Source organism: Terrapene carolina, unplaced genomic scaffold (genome assembly GCF_002925995.2).
Source record: "Terrapene carolina triunguis isolate 2854851 unplaced genomic scaffold, T_m_triunguis-2.0 Scaffold228, whole genome shotgun sequence".
Lineage (NCBI taxonomy): Eukaryota > Metazoa > Chordata > Testudines > Emydidae > Terrapene > Terrapene triunguis.
The window spans coordinates 2,772,590-2,798,039 of record NW_020664579.1 but is presented as its reverse complement, the minus strand read 5'-3'; the positions used below and the strand labels follow the sequence as shown (position 1 = coordinate 2,798,039).

General features: G+C 42.8%; 1 protein-coding gene across 1 annotated transcript in view; it reads right to left on the bottom strand.

Annotated features, from left to right (window-relative positions):
* MSRA (methionine sulfoxide reductase A) overlaps nt 1–24,537 on the bottom strand; it is a 300,938-nt gene extending 276,401 nt beyond the window's left edge. The window contains exon 1 of the mRNA XM_026656347.1: nt 24,364–24,537. Coding sequence (XP_026512132.1) covers nt 24,364–24,493 — 130 coding nt within the window. The 5' untranslated portion in view covers nt 24,494–24,537. The remainder of the gene's footprint in view (nt 1–24,363) is intronic.
* Between the last annotated feature and the right edge of the window lie 913 nt (nt 24,538–25,450).

Sequence of the window (25,450 nt, the reverse complement as noted above, 5' to 3'; positions counted from 1 at the left end):
ATAGCGCCATCAACTGCCTCACACAGATATCTGAGATCCTGCCCCCACCAAAACTGAGAGACTCAAAGCTATTGGTTTCATGGGGCCAAAAACTAGCCTTCAGTTAACTACAGAAGGGGGTATTATGAGTAATATATGACTTATAAGAAGAAAGTACTATACCGTACTTTCAATCCTAGTGACGGTTTTACATCTTCCTGTTTGTTTTTTAGACATATTTCTCAAAGCTAAATCAGAGTTATTATTGCTTTTAAGTTTATTATTCAACACAACATATTTGCATTTAAAATTAAATTTGAGGATAGCCTTGACATTTATAAAGTCATAAAGGCTAAAGGTGCCCATCAAAGAAAGCACTGAGGGCCCAAACACCAGTTCTGGCAACCAGTAAAAAAATAGATATATAAAAAACTGCTGACTCACTGAACTGAATGTGTGTAACCATATTATACCCACTCTATGTTCCTTACATTGGCTGACTATAAAGCGATAGACTGGGTAGAAAGCCAATTGTTAACACTATTTAGATTTTAAATGTTATTCTTTAGTTTTTGATTTAATTGCATTGCATATTAACTACTTGTTCATCACCCTGACCACTATTACGGAGAGCATGTATAAAATTAAAAGTATTTATTTATCAGCAGCTTAACTTACTTTAAAAATTGTTCGAGTGAAGTCTGTTTCAGAACAGGCTGCAGTTCCATTCACAGCCCCACACATCAGGTCAGCACTGATAACTGTAATAGAAGTGAGTTTCTGCAACTGTGTACTAGATAGGAGGGGGCACCCACAAGAGAATATAAATGAAAAAAGCAAACCCAATAACCCCTGTAGACTATATATATTATAATGTTATCTCTGGTGCAGTTATTTTGCTTCTGATAACCTTAAAAAAGCTCTTAGTGTAGTTTGTTAAGCCATATCAGAAAATCATCCATTGATTACAGAACATGAAACACACTTTTTATTTATTTATTTTTAAATGGAAACACAACATTTGGGAACCTGCAGATAACCGCAGATCCTTTTAAGATATTTTCCTCTGTGACACACAGCCATTTCATTCACAGATGAATGTTGTTTACTACATGTTTGTAAAATGCAATTCCTAATGCAAATATTAAACACATGTAGGACTCAGTCTTGCCCTGTGATTACTTGGTGTGCACAAGCTGGGAAATCAGCCACTTGGGCGCACACATTCTCTAGCTGATCTTCGAAGATATGCAGGGTATATTTGTATAACTATTTGTTGGGGCACAAATGTGCTTGTAGTACAGAATACACAATTTTCTTCTTCAATATTCAATGAAAGACTATAAAGGTACATTATTTCATACTACCTTGCCTGCACTGCTCAACTGGAAAATAAGACCTCAAATTTAAAACTATGGGCCAATGCTTATGCAAGGGGTGAATTGCAACTAATAAATCAGAAACTGGATAATTGGAATAAACATTATTATACAGTCCCTTGTTTTATACCTCATTTTAAACAAGGAATTATTTATGTTTAGGATTTCATTCGAAGTGCAGATTTAAACACCTGTTCCTATATACACCTCTACCCCGATATAACGTGACCCAATATAACACGAATTCGGATATAACGCAGTAAAACAGTGCTCCGGGCGGGCGGGGCTGCGCACTCCAGTGGATCAAAACAAGTTCAATATAACGCGGTTTCACCTATAACACGGTAAGATTTTTTGGCTCCCGAGGACAGCGTTATATTGAGGTAGAGGTGTACTAATAAAGGTTTGAAAAAAATTTAAAAAAACTTATTATAGCAGTGTAATTCTATACATAAATAAAATAACAGATCAAGACAATAATACTTTCCTATATGCTGCAGAAAAACTTTAATATTCACACTTTACCATTGTTCAACATATATCTTGTGATGGGGGCTTGGAGGTTCGGGTAGCCTAGTGGTTAGTGCACCTGACTGCCAATCCCTTATTGCTTTGTCAGGGAGGAAGCGGTAGCAGTGCCTAGTTCCTGACCCCAGGATGGGAGTGTTTGGGCCTCCCCCCGTTTAAGTAGCACATGGTAAGGGGACCCAGGCCCCCTCTCTCCACTGGGTCCCAGGGCCCTGTTGGAAATAACACTGGCAGGGTCCTCCCTGCAGAGAGTCTAAGGCCTGGTCTACACTGGGGCGGGGGGATCGATCTAAGATACGCAACTTCAGCTACGAGAATAGCGTAGCTGAAGTCGACGTATCTTAGATCGACTTAGAATTACTTACTTTGCGTCCTCGCGGTGCAGGATCGACGGCCGAAGCTCCCCAGTCGACTTTGCTTCTGCCTCTCGCCGAGCTGGAGTTCAGCAGTCGACGGGCGAGCGATCAGGGATCAATTTATCGTGTCTACACTACACGCGATAAATCGATCCCCGATCGATAGATTGCTACCCGCCGATCCGGCGAGTAGTGTAGACGTACCCTAAGTCCACTGTCCTGGACTACTTCCTACCTATGTGCTCCTTCAAAACCTGCTAGTTCTCGAAGTGAGTGGTGGTTAGAGAAGACACTCCCTGGGGGGCTTAGCCACTCTGTGGTCCCCTCTCAGGCTGCACCTTTTGTCTGGCTTCCTGCCAAAGGATTCTTTTCTCCAGCAGCCTGTCCACCACCCATTGCCTGGGCTTCTGAGCGCCATTTAACACACTCCTCTAGCTGAAACATGCTCAGCAGACCTGTAGGGCAGTCCTACCTGGGCCCAATATTGCCTTTTAATCCTTTTGGGCCAAGGGTGGGGTTTGTGTACCCCATCACATACCTCATCAAGCCAAACAGGTTTTTCCAAGATACTATACATTCCTAGACAAAACTACATGAAACTGGCGTTAAGGCTGAGTACATATCTGTAACTTAATGTTAAAATTATGAGAAGAAATGTTGTAATTAACCTCCAAACAGGTATTACAAATCCAGGAAATTCAGAGTTAAGATTAAATGGCACAGGAATCCAAACAGGATAAGATATGGAAATGCACAGTTAAAGCACTCAAAGGACCTTAACTCTGCTCTGTCCTAACACCATGCAGTGACCAAAGAACTATTATTAGTGCATAAATGTTCGTAGTCCCAGATTGATTAAACTGATTTTTAAAGACACATCACTTTTATTTTATTTTTATTTATTTATTTTTATTTATTTATTTTGCTCCTGTTGTCACTATAGCACAGAGCTAATGTTTGGGTCCTTAACTGTGCATTGCCATAACTTAGCCTGTTTGAATTTCTTGAAGTTTAACCTAACTCTAAATCTCCTGGGTTTGTAATGCTGGTTATGGGGTAATTACAACAGAACTGCAATGTTGTTACCCTTAAGCTGCTTCTATGTACATAAAAGCTATATTAAATTGGAGTTAAGGTTATCTGTGAATTTTTTATTACACTTTTCATATATGAACATTAAACCCAAAGATAATAAAGTGGTTGAATTCCTGCTTTAAGCACAAAACTCAGCTCAACCTTAACTTGGGAACCATAACCACAACTTCCATCATATCTCTAAAAATGGTTCCGCACAGTTTACTCTACAGAAACCCTGATATTGCTTCTTAGAGAGTGAAAGCACGAGATATTAATGGGATAAGTTAGGAAACAAAATACAAAATAAAGAGAAAGATTTCTGGGGAAGAAGTGAGGGGGAAAAGGAGAGAGAAAAAATATAGGAGAGGCAGTAGCAAACACAATGTAGGGAGAAGGAAGGAAAGAAAGAAGATATGAGAGACAGAGAAAGAAAAGAGGGAACACACCTCCGAAGACAGCTTAGGAAAAGTTACATCATGTAGGAAAGAAAGAAAAGCTCAATAAAAGCAGAAGATATGACAAAAGTAAGAGAGTTGTAGGTTGGTCAAATAGTATTTGAGGAATGTATGATTTGATTAATTTCCCCAGTATTCATTTAATAATCTATTCAACACATTTATGGTGGTATTCAATTAGCTGCTCAGATAGTATTGCTGAATATGTTTTTCAGCTAACACCAGAGAAAAATCAATGAAAAAATATATTCAGTTTATATTTTTCCTGCTATCTGACCATTCCTAGCAGTAAGTTAATTTTTTTAATACATTAAAAACACTGATACTCTTCAGAACAAGAACTGTGTCTGCCTCTGTGCTTGGATAGTGCCAAGTACATTCTGAGCAATTCCACAATATAAATAAAATAACAGTTGATTGGCTACACTACAGTTAAACACAAATGATACCCAACTGCTTCATTTCTTTTGGCCCTGATTCAGCATTGATTTTTTTAAAGGGACTACTCATGGGCTAAAAGTTATGCACATGCTTAAATACCTTGCTGGATCAGGGCCTTAAATTGCAGGGAACGTAGTCTTGTTAGGGGAAGGGGGTGGAGAAACAGCTACTTTTGACCTCGACAGGTTGGTCTTTCGGCTAGAAGATGCCAGAAACATTTTTCAAGCCCTGACACTGAATGCAAAGCATAGTACTAAATGGTGAGATGCTGATCTGCCCTAAATTAGAGGCAGAATGTTGTTGCTCTGTCCCAGGAGTAGCCAAAGAAGAGTGAGGGCTGGTCTATACTGAAAACATACATTGGCATAGCTACATCTCTCATGGGTGTGAAAAATCTACCCCTCTAATAGCCATATATATGCCAACCTAACCCCGGTGCAGACAGTGTTGGGTCGATGGAAGAATTCTTCCATCAACCTAGCTATGAACTCCTGGGGAGGTGAATTAACTACAGTGACAGGAGAACGCCTCCTGTCACTGTAGTGAGTGTTTACACTGAAGTGCTGTAGCAGCACAGCTGAAGATGTGCCGCTGTAGCGGCTTAAGTGTAGACATCGCCTGAATTCAGTCACAACTGTGACTAGACTGAGTCACAATCTCCTTCTCTGTACCCTGTTGTTTTGAGAAAGGAACAAACTGTATGAGGTCTATACCTACCACCATGTATGTTGCCCAGTACATGGGGGGGGGGGGGGAAACAGACCAAAGCTATGCCCACTCCCCATCCCCACCTACCTAGAAGAAACGTACTACAATGTGGAGCCTACTTTCTCTCCTAGGCTGTTATCTGTGATATGGATCGCCAACACAGAGGCATAAGGACCCCTGTGCTGCCATGCTAACCAGGACACAATCTAACCTATAATGTAGTTTTCCTTTACTATATCAGCACTTACCAGTACTTGGGTATTTGTAATAGCCCATCATATTAACTTGTATACATTGTTGGGCCTAATCCTCAACTATATTACAACAGTTGTATGCACATATGACTCTAGTGAAGTCAGTGGCGTAGCTCTGGTGCTATAAACTGATGCAGTGGAGAATCAGACCCTATTATATTTAAGGCATTCCACTGAAGGAGTTGCCAAATAGTGGGTGATTTATATACCATGGTCCAGATTCTCACCTAATCTACCCTTGTGAGCTACATGGGTATAACTGAAAGTATAATTGGGCTCCATATGTCCTGCAGTAGTTAGGCACAACAGGGCTTAAGTTACAGCAAGTGGAGACAATCAGCTTCTCCACTATATTTTTTTGCTTTCTGAGAGTTTGTTACACTCACAGACTTACCTAAATAAATGTAGGGTCAAATTCATCACTATAATTTCTTTGAAGGCAAAATGGAGTTAAAACCATCAGCAAAATGGACCATATTCATCCCAGGTCTATTATATAGTAATATGAAATATTATCCTTTGAAATAAAAACTCCTGTGTAAATGTAATTCCTGAGTTTACTTCTCATCCTGACAGGTTACGTTTATCAATACAAGTTTCTGACCCTTACGTGTTAGATACACATCTTTCCAAAACCACTGTCGCAAGCAGCTATTTAATCTTATCTTTCACTAGCAATAATTATCCCCCTTTATTCCACAATTTGGAATAAATCTTCAGAGCAACATATATAAATAATCCTCTGAATAAACATCTTTTTGAATTCTTTTTTATTTTATAAAATTAGGGTTTCTGCGGTCTGAATCTCCTTCAAGCCTTATTTGCATTCAAGAGGCTGCCAATTGGGTAAAGTTTCTACTCCTTAAGTAATGCTGTTTCCCAGCAACCTGCATTCTGTTGCCAGGGAGAAACCCTGTGGAGAGCTACCTCAGTTATCAGGCCCGCCGCAGTCCTGAGGGGGTATGGCTTTGTGCAGGGTTGCTTCATGCCAGTGCACACATTTGAATGTGAGAAGAATGCTAAGTAGTCTACATGAAACTCCAGAGACTGGAATGAGGGGTGGGTGGGTTTTTTTGTTTGTTTGTTTTTTTACATTTATTTTGGTTTGGTCTTGTCAAGGACTTACTAATGAATGACGTAGCTCTTTGTGGTATGCTGTATTTAAAGGTGACAAGGAAGTGAAAGTTTTTCAGCAATGCAGTATTACCTTGGGAGCTGCATTTGACAGCTGGTTATGCAGTTCTGCAAACAGATCCTCTGTAAGTTATTGATCTACCAATGACTGTTTGTTCCTGTTTTTGTCTCTTTTGCAGACGTCAAATGCAAAATTCTCACAAAATTAGATTTTCATAACTTCTGCAACATCTTCTAAAATGGAAAGGTAAGAGTTGGCTAAAGAGTCATTCCTTTTGCCAATGTCAGTCCAATTTTTAATAATTTTTCAGAGTTACATTTTTGGCCTGAAAAGAGTTATTTAATGTTTAGATACAATTGCCAAAAGCAAAATAAGACAAACATAAAAATGTAAAAGGGAGAGGATGCATGACATGCAGATTTCTATTGCCACCACTATTTTCAAAAGAAAATATTTCATGCATAATCTGAAGAGAAATTGCAACCATTCAAGAATTTCAGAAGTCACGTCTTTCAAATACTAAACAATTTCTAAAAATAAGGTGCCATAGCAAAATGTAATGTCACTTTACATCCTTTCTGGTCTGGATCTCAGAATGCTTGGTCAAACTATAATGTAAATGTAATAAACTTATAGAAATCAAAAATGGATCAAAATGCAATAAATGAGGGTCATTCTTTAAAGTGAAGAGATAAGCAATTCCCTCTTCTGATGAGCTGGAAAGGAAAATTGAAACTTGAAAAATACAATACACAGAGTCTATGAACTTGTTATTCGTCATACCTCTGAATTGTCCCTCCTGTGGAGATATCCCTTCTTTTTTACCTATATTTAGTACAATCCCTTATAAAAATGGGATGTCAGTTAATTTATTTACATGAAAATAGTGAATCAAGAAACTGAAGCTATAGAAAATGCTAAAGAAATTAATCCTACTAAATCTTAAACTGCCTTCATTACTGTTTCTCTTCTGTGCCTGATTCTGAAGCATAATTTCACACTGACGCCTACATTTGGGTCATGACAGGTTGCAAAGTTACAGTATGGTGATACTGAATCAGTGTGTTCATTTTTTCATACTAGTCACATACTCAACACGATTTTTTTTTTAACAATCTTAGGAAAAAAATATCAAACATTTTTCTTTTCCTCTTCATTGCTCACATTACGAAAGACCATGAGATATATTCACAGATTTCATTCAACAGTTCCATTATAAAATCTTACTTTTTATATAATTTAGCAAATTCTCAGAATTGTTATGTTAACACATTTTACTGATGTTATGAAAAACCATTATATTTATTCATATTTAATTCAGCAGTTCCATTAAAAAATCTCACTTTTTTATATAATATAACAAATTGTCAGAATTGCTATGTTGACACATTCCCCAAACTAGCAAAATGGTATAAATCTTTACCTACTAGATAAGAATGATGGGCCAGATCCTGCTCTATACTACAGCCCCTTTGAAGACCCAAAACAATAAAACTGCCTTAAATGGGCAGCTGGAGATTCCACTGACATGTAGGAATTTCCAAATGTCATAAAGCCAGCAGACCCTGCTCAACACCATACTCTCATTCTTTGTAGGAAAGTATTGGAGATTTAAGGGGCACTGTCAGAGTTCACTGAGCTCCAGCGTTCCCTGCCAGTGTAATGGCCCCTATGCCATTACCATCCAGTGTAAATTAAAGCAGCCATGAGGACTGAGATACACTCATCTTTACTTTCCTCTCTTCTCAGATGCACTGAGCAGAGTTCTGGCCTTTATACTTCAAAACAGATAGGCAATCTTTTGGGGCAAACTGATTGCCTATTAATGCAGAAGGAAAAGACATGAAATGACCTAAGTCTAAGGAAATGAGGATGGCTTTGTTAAAGAAAATATTAGGAAAATTATGTCCTCTTAGGAATATCATTCCTCTGATATCTGGTTAATTTCTAGTGATACGTGTTGCTAAAAATCATTTGAACCTTCATAGCTTCTAAGCATGGCATAAGGTAAATCAATGGCACCAAAGTAGAACTAACCTTTTAAAATGTAGTGGAATTGGTTTTGTTTTTTACCACTTGTTATAACAGATTTCCCTCTCCCATTTACCCTTTTTTTGCCGTCTCAAAATATGTACTATATTAGCTTGCTGATCGGTTGAGTTTGAACTAATCTTTGTGTTGGCAACTGGAAAAGGCATCAAGTAGAGGATTTGGATATCCCGTCAGACACCCACATTTGATAATTGGGCTTTCTGCATTTTCAGCTGCAGGCTTACTTGTAGCATCTCTCTCTTGCTTTCTGATGATACCATCTACAAAGTACAAAAAGTCTCTTTCACATGAAGGGGTTGAAGAGATAATGCAAAAGTTGCCAATCTTTAAATATTAGCATTAAACCAAATAAAATACTACTGACCACCTTTTACAGCTGCCACCAAAAAAAGAAGTTATTCAAACTCAAGCAATCAACAAGCTACATAGTGTGAGATGGTAAAAGAAAGATTAACAGGAGAGGAAAATCTGTTATAACAAATGGGTAAGAGCGCAAAACAAACGCCACTACATTTTAAAAGATTTAGTTCTACTTTTGTGCCATTCATTTACCTTACAGCATGTTCACAAGCTATGAAGGTTCAAATGACTTTCATCAACATGTATCATAGAAATTAGCCAGCTATTGGAGGAATGATATTCCTAAAAGAACATATTTTCTTTAAAAATTCCATATGAAATGAACCAGATCTAAGAAAATGAGTATCTTTTCCTTCTGGATTAAAATGGAATAAATTTGCCCCCAAAGTTCAACTATCTGTACTAATGACATCAATGGAACTTATGTTGAAATACACATGCAAAATTCTAGCAGAAGAGGCAAAAGAGAATAACCATGTCCAGCCTCAGTCCCAAGCCAAATCCCCACTACTTCTCCAGGGCTGGATGCTAAGGGACCTGCAAGCCAGGAATTCAATCCACAAATCTGTGGGATCTTTGTTAATAATCTGCTATTGCTTAGTGGAGTTCTTGGAGAGCCTCCAAATCTTGGGGCCTCGTGGGAAATTTCCCCGTAGCCCTGTCCAAGCTTATACCCACAGGATCTGAAGCCTTTCTACAAAAAATCAACAAAACAATTACATTTCATTGTCTCTTGAGTTTAGCAAATCAGATTGAGAAATTAATTGTAAGCATAATTAGAATTCAGTGAGAATTCATGTGATACACTAAATTCATGTAACACTTGCTGCAACAGCAATAAAGGGACAGCCAACTTTAAATCTGGTTAATTTAAAAAGAGTTAAAAATAAATTCAGGTACTATGCCTATCCATGAGTCTCCCTCCCAATTTCTGTGGTCTGGAAATCACATTTTCCTGATTTTTTAAATGCTTTTGTCCCCGCTGTTGCTTCATGAAAGACGCATAGAAACAATAGAAAACTAAATAATTAATGACTATATAGCAGCAGCAAAACTGCCCAGACTAAGTGATGTCAAATCCGCAAAGTAAACAAAAGTGGGAGGGGATGAAAAACATTGTCTCTAATTTATATCAGTGGTTCTCAACCTTCCCAAACTACTGTACCCCTTTCAGAAGTCTGATTTGTCTTGCATACCCCAAGTTTCACCTCACTTAAAAAATACTTGCTTACAAAATCAGACATAAAAATACAAGTGTCCCAGCACACTATTACTGACAAATTGCTGACTTTCTCATTTTGACCAGATAATTATAAAATAAATTGATTGGAATATAAATATTGTTCATACATTTCAGTGTATAGTATATAAAGCAATATAAACAAGTCATTGTCTGTATGAAATTGTAATTTATACTGACACTGCTAGTGGTTTTTATGTAGCCTGTTGATGTTCCCCCCGGAAGACCTCTGCATACCTCCAGGGGTACGTGTACCCCTGGTTGAGAACTACTGATTTTTACTAAGCTTATATGTTACTTGTAACAATAGGTAAATATTTCTGGACAAATTTGTAATTTTTAAGTTGGTTGTGTCCCTTTAAACATTTTATTTCAAATATTTGACAACAGGGTCAAAATGTGTTGCTGATCAGAACTGTAACTGTAACTATAATTTTATACCTTGTTACTACATACTTCTGCTCACAATGGGGTCTATTTTCCTTTCAGTGGACACAGTTCATCCTCAGCGTAGTTCCAAAAGGCTAGATTCTCTGTTCAAATATGCCATCATAAATCAAGAGTACGTTCACTGGCTTCAATGGAATTACCCCAGATTTACATCGCTGTAACTAAGAGAATCTGGAACTATGGAGTTACACTAGGGATGAATTTGGCCTAATGTGTGCATACCTGGGTATTTTTATTGTTGTTATTAATTTGTATTATAGTATTGGCTGGAGACTGCCTAGAGATCGGAGTCCTCTTGTACCAGGTGTTGTAGATATACACAAGGCTTGACTACACAAAGAAGATGCACCAGTTTAACTAATGGCATGATATTAAACAGATTTAGTTAAACTAGTGCAATTCTGTGTGTTGACCAGGCAATAGTAAGAGACAATCCCTGTCCCAAAGAGCTTACTATTTAAATGGACACGGCAATCGAAGGATGGGAGAAAAAGTATTATTTATTGCCATTTTACAGGTGGGAGGATTAAAAAAGAGAAATTAAGTGATTTCCCCCAAGGTCACACAAGCAATCCGAAGAAAAGCGGGAATCAAACCCAGATCTCTCAAGTCCTAGTCCAGTGTCTTAACCAATGGATCACCATTCTTCTCTAAGATTCAAACTGGGAAATTCAGTTGCTGGAAGATAATGTTGACAGTGAGGAAAAAGTTTTCAAATATTTTTAAATTACTACTGGATAGTTTAATAGCAAATAGAATCACAACTGCACCACCATCCATCCTCTCTGTTAGGAAAATACTACGGTGGTTGCCTTTACTAAAAGATGGATTTGCTGCACATGAAAGATACTAGCCTGAAAACTATAGAGACTGGAATCCTGTATATATGAACAGATTCAGACAAGTGTCCCTGTAAGATTCCCCAGACCATCAAGCTAATATATCTCAATCCTAAACTTTTAATCCAGTAAAATGTAGAGAATGAACAGTCTCTGAAGCAAAGACAATTTAGTCTCCATGTCCATTTAATTCTTGGCCTCTCTAGTGAGATAGCCAAATATGTCCATAAGCTAGTTAGATGGCTCAGCAAAAGTAAAACCACAGAAATCAGTAGGATTTTTCAGCAGGAACAGATCAGAGCAAGTTACCATAGACAAAACAAAAAACATACATAACGGAAGTTTCCCAAAATTGGGGTTCATCATGTTTGGCACCACAACGGGAAGCCCCCTCCTTTCTTTCTCTCCAGCAGCTCCTCAGGACTCTTCCATTGAGCACATGCGCAAAGGAAGGGGTAAATTAAGTTGACGTTAATGTCTTGGTATACTGGCAATGAAGTAGTGCCCCTGCATCCTATATCATATAAAGCCAAGTGTGATGATTGTTTCTGTGATGTGAATCTCTCTACTAGGACCTGGACTGAGACCACAAACAAATGACTAACTAAAAATTATTTCCAGCATTACCTACCTGAACTGATCAGACTAATGGAGCAAAAGTCCTACATCCTACCATTTCACAAAATCTAACACGAACTGTACTTATAATTGGGGTGTATGTAAGTGTGTGTATATATAGTGTCAATTAAAGTGTTCACCTCTAATCTACTCATATCAACATTTGATACAATATAGCAACTGAAGATGATTTTAATAACTAAACTTTGGTTAGTGAGGATAGCAGAAAGTGATATTTAATTTTGCTACAGGGCATGACATTACACTCTAGCACATTGTAAAAGTCATGCTTAAAGCACTAATTTTCAAAAATGAATTTCAGTTTCTCTACTGTAGTGAAGGGAAAAAGCAAAATGTCTGCAAGTTCCAAGACTGAGAAAAATTGTTAAAGACCAAATAAATGCAAATAGATTACCAAAAAACAATACTTCATAGAAATTTACAAAGATTCCCATGAAAGAGGTAGGAGAAACTTCAGAAATATATAAGGTATCAATTACAATATGATGATTTCGTAAGCCTGCCACAATCTCTGCTGTTTTTAAAAGAGAAAGAAATCTGAAGCAGAACTCCTTTATTTTGATTTCTGCATACATTACAACAAAACAGAACCAAGCTGAACATAATTAAAGCATCATATTTATCTCCAGGTTCAGGTGACTTCTGCAAACAAAACCATTTGTAATATATTTTGTCACAAGAACCTTACAATAAAAATACATCCTTATATATCTGGCTGTCAGTCACTTTAGAGAAATTAATATACTGTACTGATTAAAGTCTTGATCCTGCTAAGCTTCAGCACCTTGCAATATCAGGGCCTAAATTAGTAATATCCTTAAGATAAAAAGAAAAACATAATGTCATAGACAGGTTCAGTTCTCATCCAGTCCTCATAATGAAGGGCCAAGGAGTTAAAGAGGAGGAAAATATGGGGTGGATTCTCACCTATTTATGAGGAAGGAGACCAGTGGTGGGTAAATGGGGAGAGAGAAAGAGACATTGACTGTCAAAATGTACAGAATTTATTCATCAAAAAAACAACACAACTCAGCTTGCAGTAGAACCTGGTGAAATGCAACTTTCAATGAAAAAATCAACTACTTAATAGATTGCCTTAAAATATGGAAAACAAGGCATTTTAAACTGCCAGTCATATTTCACACTCAGATACCTCCATGCACAGAAATCTTGCCCAAGGAAACTTTATACTAAATTTTAAAACTTAATTTGCACCTAATTTCTAATGGCATTTACCTTGTTTTAACTTTTACAGTTCCTTGTAGGTCAATGCTGTTAATAAGCACACAGGTACCCAGGGTGGATTGATTTAAATCACCAAATGGAAAGCCTTGATTTAAACCACTGATTTTAATCAACTTTTCCATTGGTACTTCAGTTATTTTCAAAAGAAAGGTGCATTCTCCTTGGTTGATGTAACCATTAAGCATGTTGATTTACAACAAAATAGAGCCTTTACACTAGATATAGTAAATCTTTTTGCTACCTAGAAGGATACACTGTAACTATATACATTTATTTACGCAATTACATAGCATATATTCAGCTTCTTCTTAAGTGTACATTTTTATATATTAGAAAATGGGTGAATGATATATTGCTTATTTATTAACTTTTTGTACATATTTGTGTCAAGCTGCATAAGTAAAGTAACTGGAATTTAATTAACACACAAAATAACCACATAACATTTATTTTTATTTAAAAAAACAACCTTTCATGTTTTGAATATATAAACTTCTCGTATCAAAACATGTTTCACATGCACAACTAAATGATTTATTAAACAAAGGGATTAACCATAGACAGTGAATTAAGCTGATTATTTCAGGTCAGTCTTTCAAATGTGCCTAAGGCTATGTCTACACTACAGAATTAGGTCGGATTTATAGAAGCCGGTTTTATAGAAACCGGTTGTATGCAGCCGATTGTGTGTGTCCCCACCTAAAATGCTCTAAGTGCATGAAGTCGGCGGACCGCGTCCACAGTACCGAGGCTAGCGTCGACTTCCGGCGCATTGCACTATGGTACCTATCCCACAGTTCCCGGAGCCTCCGGCGCCCATTGGAATTATGGGTTGAGATCGCAATGCCCGGATGATGCAAAGCAGTGCCGCGAGGGGTTCTGGGTACATTGCGTCAGGCCCCTCCCCCGCCGTCACAGCAACGGCAGACAATAGATTCGCGCCTTTTTACCTGGGTTACCTGTGCAGACAACATACCACGCCAAGCATTGAGCCCGCTCAGCTCAGCTCACCGTCACCATATCTCTTCCGGGTGCCGGCAAACGTGGGACTGCATTGCTAAACAGCAGCAGCAGCTTACTGCCTTTTGGCGGTAGACGGTGCAGCATGACTGATAGCCTTCATTGGCGATCTGGGTGCTGGCAGCTGTGGGGCTGGCAGCCGTAGGGCTGCATTGCACCAGCCCCTTGCCTTTTGGTAGAAGATGGTATATTACGACTGGTAACCGTCGTCATCGTACTGCAGTGGCTGTCGATCATGGGCACCCGGGCAGACAATGATGGTTATCAGTCGTAATATGCTATTTTCTGCCAAGTGCCCAATATTGTCTGCTAAGCACCCAGAAGAGGCCGAGGGCTATCTGGGTGCTGGCAGACATGGGGCTGGCAGCCGTGGGGCTGCATTGCACCAGCCCCCTTGCCTTGATGATGATGGTTATCAGATGTATTATTCGCAGGATGGGGCAACATTGCTACACAGCAGCAACCCCTTGCCTTTTGGGCAGAAGATAGTATATTACGACTGGTATCCATCGTTGTCATACTGCAGTGGGCATCATATTGTGCAGTAGACCTGAAGGCTTACTGCCAAGCGCCCAGTATTTGCTGCCAAGCACCCAGAAAATGCCAAGGGCTATCAGTCATGCTGCACCGTCGTCTTAAGATGTAAAAAATAGATTTATTCTCCATTCATTTGCTTCCCCCCTCCCTCCTGCTAAACCCAGGCTTTTGAGTTCAATCTTTGGGGGGGGGGGGCATTCTGTGTGACAGTTGTTTGTGTTTCTCCCTGATGCAAACCCACCTTTCTTGATTTTAATTCCCTGTACCTGTACGCGGTGTCACTCGCCCCTCCCTCCCTCTCTCCCTCCCTCCCTTCTTCCCCTGGTCCGTCAGATACTACTTTCGCGCTTTTTTTCAGACCAGACGCCATAGCCAGCACTGGGATCATGGAGCCCGCTCAGATCACCGCGGCAATTCTGAGCACTATGAACACCACGCGCATTGTCCTGGAAAACATGCAGAGCCTCCTGGACATGCCAAAGCCAAACCAGGACCAGCTGAGGAGGAGGCGATTGCAGCGCGGCGACGATAGTGATGAGGAAATTGACATGGACCTCTCACAAGGCACAGGCCCCAGCAATGTGGAAATCTTGGTGTTACTGGGGCAGGTTCATGCCGTGGACCGCCGATTCTGGGCCCGGGAAACAAGCACAGAGTGGTGGGACCGCATCGTGTTGCAGGTCTGGGACGATGCCCAGTGGCTGCGAAACTTTCGCATGCGTAAGGGCACTTTCATGGAACTTTGTGACTTGCTTTCCCCTGCCCTGAAGCGCCAGAATACCAGGATGAGAGCAGCCCTCACAGTGGAGAAGCGAGTGGCGATAGCCCTGTGGAAGCTTGCAACGCCAGACAGCTACCGGTCAGTCGGGAATCAATTTGGAGTGGGCAAATCTACTGTGGGGGCTGCTGTGATCCAAGTTGCCAGGGCAATGAGAGACCTGGTGATATCAAGGGTAGTGACTCTGGGAAACGTGCAGACCATAGTGGATGGCTTTGCTGCAATGGGATTCCCAAACTGTGGTGGGGCGATAGACGGAACCCATATCCCTATCTTGGCACCGGCGCACCAAGCCACCGACTACATAAACCGCAAGGGGTACTTTTCAATGCTGCTGCAAGCCCTGGTGGATCACAAGGGACGTTTCACCGACATCAACGTGGGCTGGCCGGGAAGAGTACATGATGCTCGCGTCTTCAGGCAGTCTCTTCTGTTTCGAAAGCTGGAGGAAGGGACTTTCTTCCCAGACCAGAAAATAACAGTTGGGGATGTTGAAATGCCTATCGTGATCCTTGGGGACCCAGCCTACCCCTTAATGCCATGGCTCATGAAGCCATACACAGGCAGCCTGGACAGCAGTCAGGACCTGTTCAACTACAGGCTGAGCAAGTGCCGAATGGTGGTGGAATGTGCATTTGGCCGTTTAAAAGCGCGCTGGCGCAGCTTACTGACTCGCTCAGACCTTAACGAAAAGAATCTCCCCATTGTTATTGCTACTTGCTGTGCGCTCCACAATATATGTGAAAGTAAGGGGGAGACATTTATGGCGGGGTGGGAGGTTGAGGCAAATCGCCTGGCCGCTGATTACGCGCAGCCAGACACCAGGGCGGTTAGAGGAGCACAGCAGGGCGCGGTGCGCATCAGAGAAGCGTTGAAAACCAGTTTTGTGACTGGCCAGGCTACGGAGTGAAACTTCTGTTTGTTGCTCCTTGATGAACCCTCTGCCCCTCCCCCACCACCCTGTTAACTCTACTTCCCTGCAAACCAACCACCCCACCCTCCCCTACTACCCTCCCCCCTTCGAGCACCACTTGCAGAGGCAATAAAGTCATTGTTGCTTCACATTCATGCATTCTTTATTAATTCAGCACACAACTAGGGGGATAATTGGAAAGGTAGCCCGGGATGGGTGGGGGAGGAGGGAAGGAAAAGGACACACTCCAATTTAAAACTTTAAAACTTATTGCTATGGAAATCATCTAGGGTGGAGTGAGTGGGTGGCCGAAGGCCCCCCCACCGTGTTCTTGGGCGTCTGGGTGAGGAGGCAATGGGACTTGGGGAGGATGGCTGCTGGTTACAGAGGGGCTGTAGCGGCGGTCTCTGCTCCTGCTGCCTTTCCTGCAGCTCAACCATACGCAGGAGCATATCACTTTGATGCTCCAGCAGCCGGAGCATCGACTCTTGCTTTCTGATTACAAGTTGACGCCACCTCTCCTCTTCAGCCCGCGTTTCAGCACGCAACTTCTCATCTTCAGCCCGCGATTCAGCACGCCACCTCTCCTCTCGCTCATATTGGGCTTTTTTAAAATCAGTCATTGACTGCCTCCACGCATTCAGCTGTGCTCTGTCAGCGTGGGAGGCAGTCTGAAGTTCAGTAAACATTTCGTCACGCGTCCTTCGCTTCCTTCTTCGAATATTCACTAGCCTCTGCGAAGGAGTAAGATTTGCAGCTGGTGGAGAAGGGAGAGGTTGTTAAAAAAGATACATTTTAGAGAACAATGGGTAGACTCTTTCACGTTAGATTTTGCTGTTCACAACATCACACAGCACATGTGCTTTCGTTACAAGGTCGCATTTTTCCTCTTATATTGAGAGTCTCCTGGTTTGGTGTGAGAGATCACTCACGCAGTGCCAGGACACAGATTTCAGCTTGCAGGCAGCCATGGTAAGACATATAGTCTTTGGGCTTTTTTAACCTTCTTAACATGTGGGGATGGTTTCAAACAGTTCTGCCCTCATTTCCCATACCAAGCACCCGTGCCATTTAAAATGGGTTTGCAATGTAAAAGGAGGGGCTGCGATTTCAGGTTTAACATGCAGCACAAACCCAACTAACTCCCCTCCCCCTCACACCCAATTCTCTGGGATGGTCACTTCAACCCTCCCCCCCACCGCGTGGTTAACAGCGGGGAATATTTCTGTTCAGCAGACCAGGAAGGGGCACCTCTGAATGTCCCCTTAATAAAATTGCCCCATTTTAACCAGGTGACCGTGAATGATATCACTCTCCTGAGGATAACAAAGAGTGATAAGGAATGGATGTTGTCTGCATGCCAGCAAACACCGGGACCATACGCTGCCATGCTTTGTTATGCAATGATTCCAGACTACGTGCTACTGGCCTGGCGTGGTAAAGTGTCCTACCATGGCGGACGGGATAAGGCAGCCCTCCCCAGAAACCTTTTGCAAAGGCTTTGGGATTACATGAAGGAGAGCTTTCTAGAGATGTCCCTGGAGGATTTCCGCTCCATCCCCATACACGTTAACAGACTTTTCCAGTAGCTGTACTGGCCGCGATTGCCAGGGCAAATTAATCATTAATCATTAAACACGCTTGTTTTTAAACCATGTGTAATATTTACAAAGGTACACTCACCAGAGGTCCCCTGTGTGCCCTCAGGGTCTTGGGTCAGTTCGGGGGTTACTGTTTCCAGGTCCAGGGTGACAAACATATCCTGGCTGTTGGGGTAACTGGTTTCTCCGCTTCCTTGCTGCTGTGAGCTATCTATGTTCTCTCCATCCTCATCTTCCTCGTCCGCCGAACCCGCTTCCCCGTTTGCAGAGAGGGACTCATAGAACACGCTTGGGCTAGTGGTGGCTGCACGCCCTAGAATGGCATGCAGCTCCGCGTAGTAGCGGCATGTTTGCGGCTCTGCCCCGGACCTTCCGTTTGCGTCTCTGACTTTGTGGTAGGCTTGCCTTAGCTCCTTAATTTTCACGCGGCACTGCCGCGCGTCCCTGTTATGGCCTCTGTCCTTCATGGCCTTGGAGATCTTTTCTAATGTTTTGCCGTTTCTTTTACTGTTTCGGAGTTCGGCGAGCACTGCTTCATCTCCCCAGATGGCGATCAGATCCTGTACCTCCCGTTCGGTCCAGGCTGGAGCTCTTCTGCGATCCTGGGACTGGGACTGGGACTCCATCACGGTTACCTGTGCTGATGGGCTCTGCATGGTCACCTGTGCTCTCCACGCTGAGCAAACAGGAAATGAAATTCAAACGTTCGCGGGGCTTTTCCTGTCTACCTGGCCAGTGCATCTGAGATGAGAGTGCTGTCCAGAGCGGTCACAATGAAGCACTGTGGGATAGCTCCCGGAGGCCAGTAATGTCGAATTCCGTCCACACTAGCCCAATTCCGACCCCCTAAGGTTGATTTTATCGCTAATCCCCTTGTCGAGGTGGTGTTAGGAAACCGGTTTAAAGGGCCCTTTAAGTCGACAGAAAGGGCTTCGTAGTGTAAACGTGTCCAGGCTTAAGTCGATTTAACGCTGCTAAAGTCGACCTAAACTCGTAGTGTAGACCAGGCCTAAGTGAAAGTGACTGGAGCTTAAGTTCCTATTCGCCTAAGTCTCTTGAAAATGAGACAGTCTCCTAAATTACTCAGGCTGTCCTTCAAACTTTTAAAACTAGTAGATCTCATCCCCTCCTTCATTTTTATTCATAAACTGGAAGAAAAAGATAAGTTTTCCTGCATTTTCAACTTCCTATCGATTTCTCAACTTAGAATATTTTCTTTATTTGGACTAATTCCTTCATTCTGTGCCTGCAGAAGAGGCTACTGCTCTCAAAAGCTGGTTTAGCACTTCAACAAAGTGGTTCCAGGTGCTTAGCTAGTGAATTCCACCAGTTCAATGGTGTGACTTTCTTTAAAACCTCATCAGCAAACACATATTGCTTGAACGGTTCACCTCCAGCCCTGACATTTATTATGGTTGGCATGATTGATGGGGATTATTGGATGCCCATGTCATGTCACTTCTTCAGCAGTTAGGCATCTACCGTGATACTCTGGGTTGAGAATATTGGCAAGAAAATGAGGCGGAATAAGTGCTTGATCCATCCACTTCTTTACTGCCTGCGATTTAACTTTGTTGGGTATTTTTTTCTGCAATATCTTGAAGTTCTTTCCAAATTTCAACAGCAGCAGCAATCTCTCTGCAGTTTATCTAAACTATGGAAATAGGTTTCAGTATATTCAGCATATTTTCTACATTTCTCTTTAGCCCAATGATCTTCACAAACTGTCATCAGAATAGGACAGTTCATAATAAAATAGCTCACAAGAATCAACCACTGAATTCCACTGTACATCTTAGGAGAGAACTGGTGTTGGACCTGCTCTCTTCAGTGCAGCTGAAGCAAACTGGTTGTTATGGAAGTATTTTGCAATTTCAACAACATTTTCCTTTATTCCTGGAGTTGTACTTATGTCTCTGCCTAAAAGAATCATCAAATGAGCACTACACCCATATGTTATAAGTTTCAGGTTCCCTTCATTCTCTTCTTCTAGATTTCTTCTCATCTTTGCTACATTTGCAGCATTGTCTGTGGCAAAGCTATGCATGTGAATTTTTGTTCAGTCTGTTATACTTTTACTACTGCTTCTTTTAAATATTCTACTGTATATGGGTATTCAATTGTTTCTGTAAGACAGACAACCCCATCGTCTGTTGTCAGACAAGCACATGCTACTAGATTGTGTACATTGCTCCACCCATCAAGACTCCGATTAATAAACTCTTCCGTCAATGCTTTTTGCACACTGTACAATTTCCTTTTCATAAACTGTATCCAGCACCCTTACAGCAATATCTACTCTGCCAGGTGGAGCATAGCCTGGTCATAATGATTGAACTTGTCAATGAGACGTTTGTTCCAAACAATATGAAAAGGAGAATTTGTTGCATAAATGAACCAAGCAATCTTTTAATCTATGGAGTTCTGCTGGAATTTGCTTAAACTCATGTCTATAGCAACATACCAAACAGCTTATTAAAATGTTAATATTCATAAATGCTTAATAAAACTTTACCGTTAAACAGAAATTTTCACCTATGACCTTTGATTATATTGAATAAAAAATAATTTCAGAAATCCAGCAATAACAATAAAAATATAGTTGATAAATACTTCCACAAACATACCAATTAAATTTTAATACAAACATTTTGAATTTCCTAAGTAATCCACCCAAAACACAAATTCATGACAATAACCTAAGTTATCATTTACTAGCAGAGTAAAACATCATATGCACTCAACAACAAGTTTACTAACCAATTGATCCAGGTTGTTCAGACATGTTCACATCACCATCCTCAAAGTCATTGACTTCTGAAGAACATTTTTTATAATGTTGTTTCATTTTAACAACCAGGCCTTGCATCTCTTTGTTGCACTGTTTACACTGGGCACATGTTCCTTTTTTTATCCAGGGGTACAGGAATGTCTTGAAAGTATTCCTGAACAGGGTATTCTTTAGCACCTGCAGCCAGGGCAATTTGCCCCCTTCCCTCAGCCTCCCCAGCTCCCAGGTGTTGAAATCAATGCTGGAGGCTGCACTCTGAAGAATGTTATCCCTTCTTCCCACAGTGTCCTGCTTTGACACCAGCATGCTCCTTTCTGGTTGCACACTCTGCTCCAGCTCCCTTGTTATATTACTCCCTCGTCCCACCCTCCACTATCCCCAGAAAAACAAAAGAACTAACAACAATCCAAGACTTCTGCTCATGTAACCCACATGCCTTTTGCACTGCAGTATTTGTTTAGAGACAGAGAGAGTAGCAGTTGAGAAATTAATGGATTTATTTTTGTTTGTAGCTCTGTGTACACATGCAAGGAAACAGAGCAAGGCCATTTACTTGAAGTTTCCAGAACCATCCAGAAGCAAGGGCTAGTAGTTACTGGGCCCTGGAAAGTAAGTTTGCATAGTGCGGGGTGTCCTCATAATTTGAGAAATGAGCCAATCAGAACTCAGGTAAGAAGAAGCTATAAAGTAGGAGTATGAGACCACCCAGATGGGCTCAGTGGATAGTCCTGATGAAATCCATGGTGGTGTCTCCTAAAGTCAGAGGCTGGGTCCCCACACCCGTGATGACTTTGCTAGGCTCTTGCACCCAGAAGCAAGCCCCTGGGTCTCCCACAAGATCAAGCCCTTAATACAGTACATGACCCATTGTGCCATACTTATAAAGCTTGACCTTAAAAGTTAGAATCAGGGGGAAAATATCTTTCTTTTTATAGAAAAGAAGCCTTTACCTCAGATTTTTTGATAGAGGCTCATGGAGTCAGCATATTTATTTTTTATTTAAATATTGCACAAGATTATAAATTTAGGCCTTATCATATTTTGTATTAGATTCACATTTCATTTTAAAGCAGATTTATTTTTAAAAAGAAAAACGTATTATAATTGAAATAACAAAATAAAAAAATCTGATTTAAATCAACAAAATCCAATTTAAATTTAAAAATCAATTTTTATCCACTCTGCAGGTACCAAGTTGATGCATGGAATACAAAAGCTTAGAGTGGACGGTTAGATTATTTTACCCTGTATAAAGAGCGTAAACTTTGCACAAGTGGCCCAAATTCTTCTACCTGTGGGATTACAGAGTGTAAAATGGGGCAAAATTTGACCCAGTGTATATTTTGTCAAGGTCATTACCATTGCATGCTTTGGCTTTGATTGCTGCAACCTTTCCTCCCTCTACTTCATGGATCATCTCCATGGTGCATTGCTCTAACCACATTAGCCCCATCTTTGCATCCTTCCATTGGCTCCCCTTTTGCCATGAACTCAAACAGAAGCTTCTTGTCTTCACTTTTAAGACACTTCATGATTTAGCCCCCTCCCCCCCGAATCAAATCTATCATCTTACCATGCCATCAACCCCTTCCTTCCCTCTGCCAAAGATGCTGGTCATTGCAACCCATTGGTACGTTTCTCCCACATCCATGCTTTCTTCCACACTGTTCCCCATTAAAATCCATATAGCTATTTAATCCTGCTGCAACTCCTTCCTTAAGACTTATCGCTGCTGTCATACATACCAAACTGCCATCTGACAGTGGCTGAAACTACTGCTTATTATACAAAAACATGCTTGTTTTACTGTTACCCAATTTCCCACCCTCCCATTTGTCTGTTTCATCCACCTCCCCATTCCATTTTGTCATATTTTCACAGTGAGAAATCTAGGGCAGATGCTTTTATTACTCACTTGTACAATGCTTAGCACAGTGGGATCATGATCCTACCTTGAGGCCTCTAGATGTTATACATTTGTGATACTAATGAGAGTAAATATAATAAGGTTTTCAGTTACCCAAAAAGTATGACATGAAGCAACCAATACTGCTTAATCCAAGATTGTTAACTTTTCTGCTGGACAGACTTGATTTGCCTACAAAGGAAAGGAAGGAAACACCCTCATTGTGAATTAATTTTTAAAGTAAAAAATATTTTCAGTTATTGAAAATGTTTGTTTTCTTCCAAAGTTATCAAAGCACTCCACAAACATGAAGGATTTAGAACAGTCAAATGGCGCAGGTAAATATTATTTATCCCCATTTTCTGGGGCCTGGAAAAACCACATAAGAAACAAGCTAGAAGACATCTGTGTCTCAGTCTTAATTATACAGGGATCTATGGCACAGCCAGGAGCAGAGAAAAAGATTACTTTTTCTAATTTAAAAAAAAATCCAAAATGATAGAGAGAAATTACGTGTTTGCTTTTGTGGCAAAATGGTGGCAGTCCAACAGACAGCCAATTATGATGTATTATTTCTATGACAATAGTGCACAGGAACCCCAATAAAGGAAAAGACAGCCCCCCGCATCATGCTAGGCACTGTGCAGACAAGCATCATAGACAAATCTCTGCTCTCAGGTTTGTGAGAGAGGGTGGACAAATCTGACAAACGGAAAATGGATGGGCTGGGACTACAGCACAAGAAGACAACAAGCAGCCATTTGCAGAAAAGCAGATGCCTCAGCTCACCAAGTGGGAAAAAAATCTACATTTTTTCCATTTCCCATTGCAGGCATCTATGCCCTAGCGTTGCTCCAGCATGTCAGACCCCAAATCCATCCCCGGGCGCTTTGTTAGGGTCACACGAGGGATGGATTTGGCGCCGCGTGTCTAATCAGCCGCCCACAGTTTGCACATTGTTGCCTTTCACTTATCTAGCACAAGCCCCCTCTCCCGCCCCTCTGCACCAATGTGGCCATGATTGGCCCAAGCGCAGCCCACCCCACAGCAGCTGCTGTGGCTGCCCGGGGTGGCCTCTGCTCTGTCTAGGGCTGTGTGTCCCTTCACCCTCTGCGGACCCGCTGGGTGTATCTGTATCAAGGGGGCGGGCACACAGGCTCCCTGCATCCAAAGGGCATCCTGTGGTGGAACAACACCACGTGCCCCGGCCAAGGGAGACCACCAAGCCGCCTATGTGCCAAGCGAGGAGGCCTTCGACGCCTGCCCTCGCGGCCCCTTTCCTCCCCACTAATCTAAGGCGAGGAAGGGACAGGGTCTCCAACTGCGCATGCGCTAGGGAGCGCTGCCGCCCCCTCACACTGCACAAAAAAGGGAGGAGGGAAAGCGGTTCAAGCGCATGCGCTCCAGCCGCCGGCGAAAGAAGGCAAGGAGGAGAGCGCCCGCAGTAAGGGGAAGTCAGTGCGCATGCGCGCATGCCTTCCCAAGTCAGGGGAAAGGGAGCACATTGCGCCTGCGCTGACGACGAGTGGGTGGGTGAGTGTGCGCTGCGCATGTGCGAGGGCCCATGTTCCTCCTCAAGTCACATCTCCCCCGCCCCCAACAGAAATCGTCACCTAGGCGGTCTTGGGTGGGCTCAGCGAGTCGCCTCACCCACCAGCCCGGGGACGGGATCCGCCCTACCTGACACCCGGATGCTCTGGCTCCGGCCGGGCAGGGCCTCCGCTCTGCTGGGCAGCCTGGAGGCCGAGTCTCCCATCCCGAACGGCGAGCCGAGGAGAGGACGGAGGAGGCGGCGTGGCACCGCGGTCATCGCCCCCGCGAGAGTCAGGAGCCCGCCCGCAGGCTGCCGGCGCGCGCTAGCCGTTGGTCGGGGGGGGGGGCAGGGGCGCGTGCGGCGGTAGGGCGAGAGACCCGCCTCCTGCCGAAGGCTGCGTGGCTTGCCCAAGAGGCGTCGCAGACCCCAGCTTCCATTAAAGCGCTGGGGGAGCGCTGAGAGTGTGCGGCTCCCGGGCTCTGCCCGCGGCTGGGGTGTGAGCATCACACACCCACACACACACCCCCAACCCTCCCCGGCTCTGCCCGTGGCTGGGGTGGGAGCACACACACCCTCTGCCCGCGGCTGGGGTGTGAGCACCCCCACACACACACACCCAACTCTCCCTGGCTCTGCCCACGGCTGGGGTGTGAGCATCCCACACACCCCTCCCCGGCTCTGCCTGCGGCTGGGGTGTGACATCCCACACACACCCAGCTCTCCCTGGCTGTGCCGGTGGCTGGGGTGTGAGCACCCCACATACACCCCCACGCACACACAACCCTTCCCGGCTCTGCCCGCGGCTGGGGTGTGAGCACCACACACACACATACCCCTCCCCAGCTCTTCCTGCGTCTGGGGTATGAACACCCCATACACACAGACACCTTCCGGGCTCTGCCTGCGGCTGGGCTGTGAGCACACACACACACACAGAGCCCTCCACGTCTCTGCCCACGGCTGGGGTGTGAGCACACACACACCCTTCCCGGGGCTCTGCCTGCACTGGGGCCAGTATGCCCATCACCCGACACACACACTCCCCTCCCTAAGCTCTGCCTGTCCTGGGGCGGGTATTCCCCCCACACACACACTTCTTCCTGGGCTCTGCCTGCCCTGGGGTGACTATACCCAACACCTCTCCCCATGCTCCCCTCCCCGGGCTCTGCCTGCCCTGGGTAAGATATACCCACCTAAGTTCCCTGTAACCTGCGCAGCTGCACAGCAGCCTAT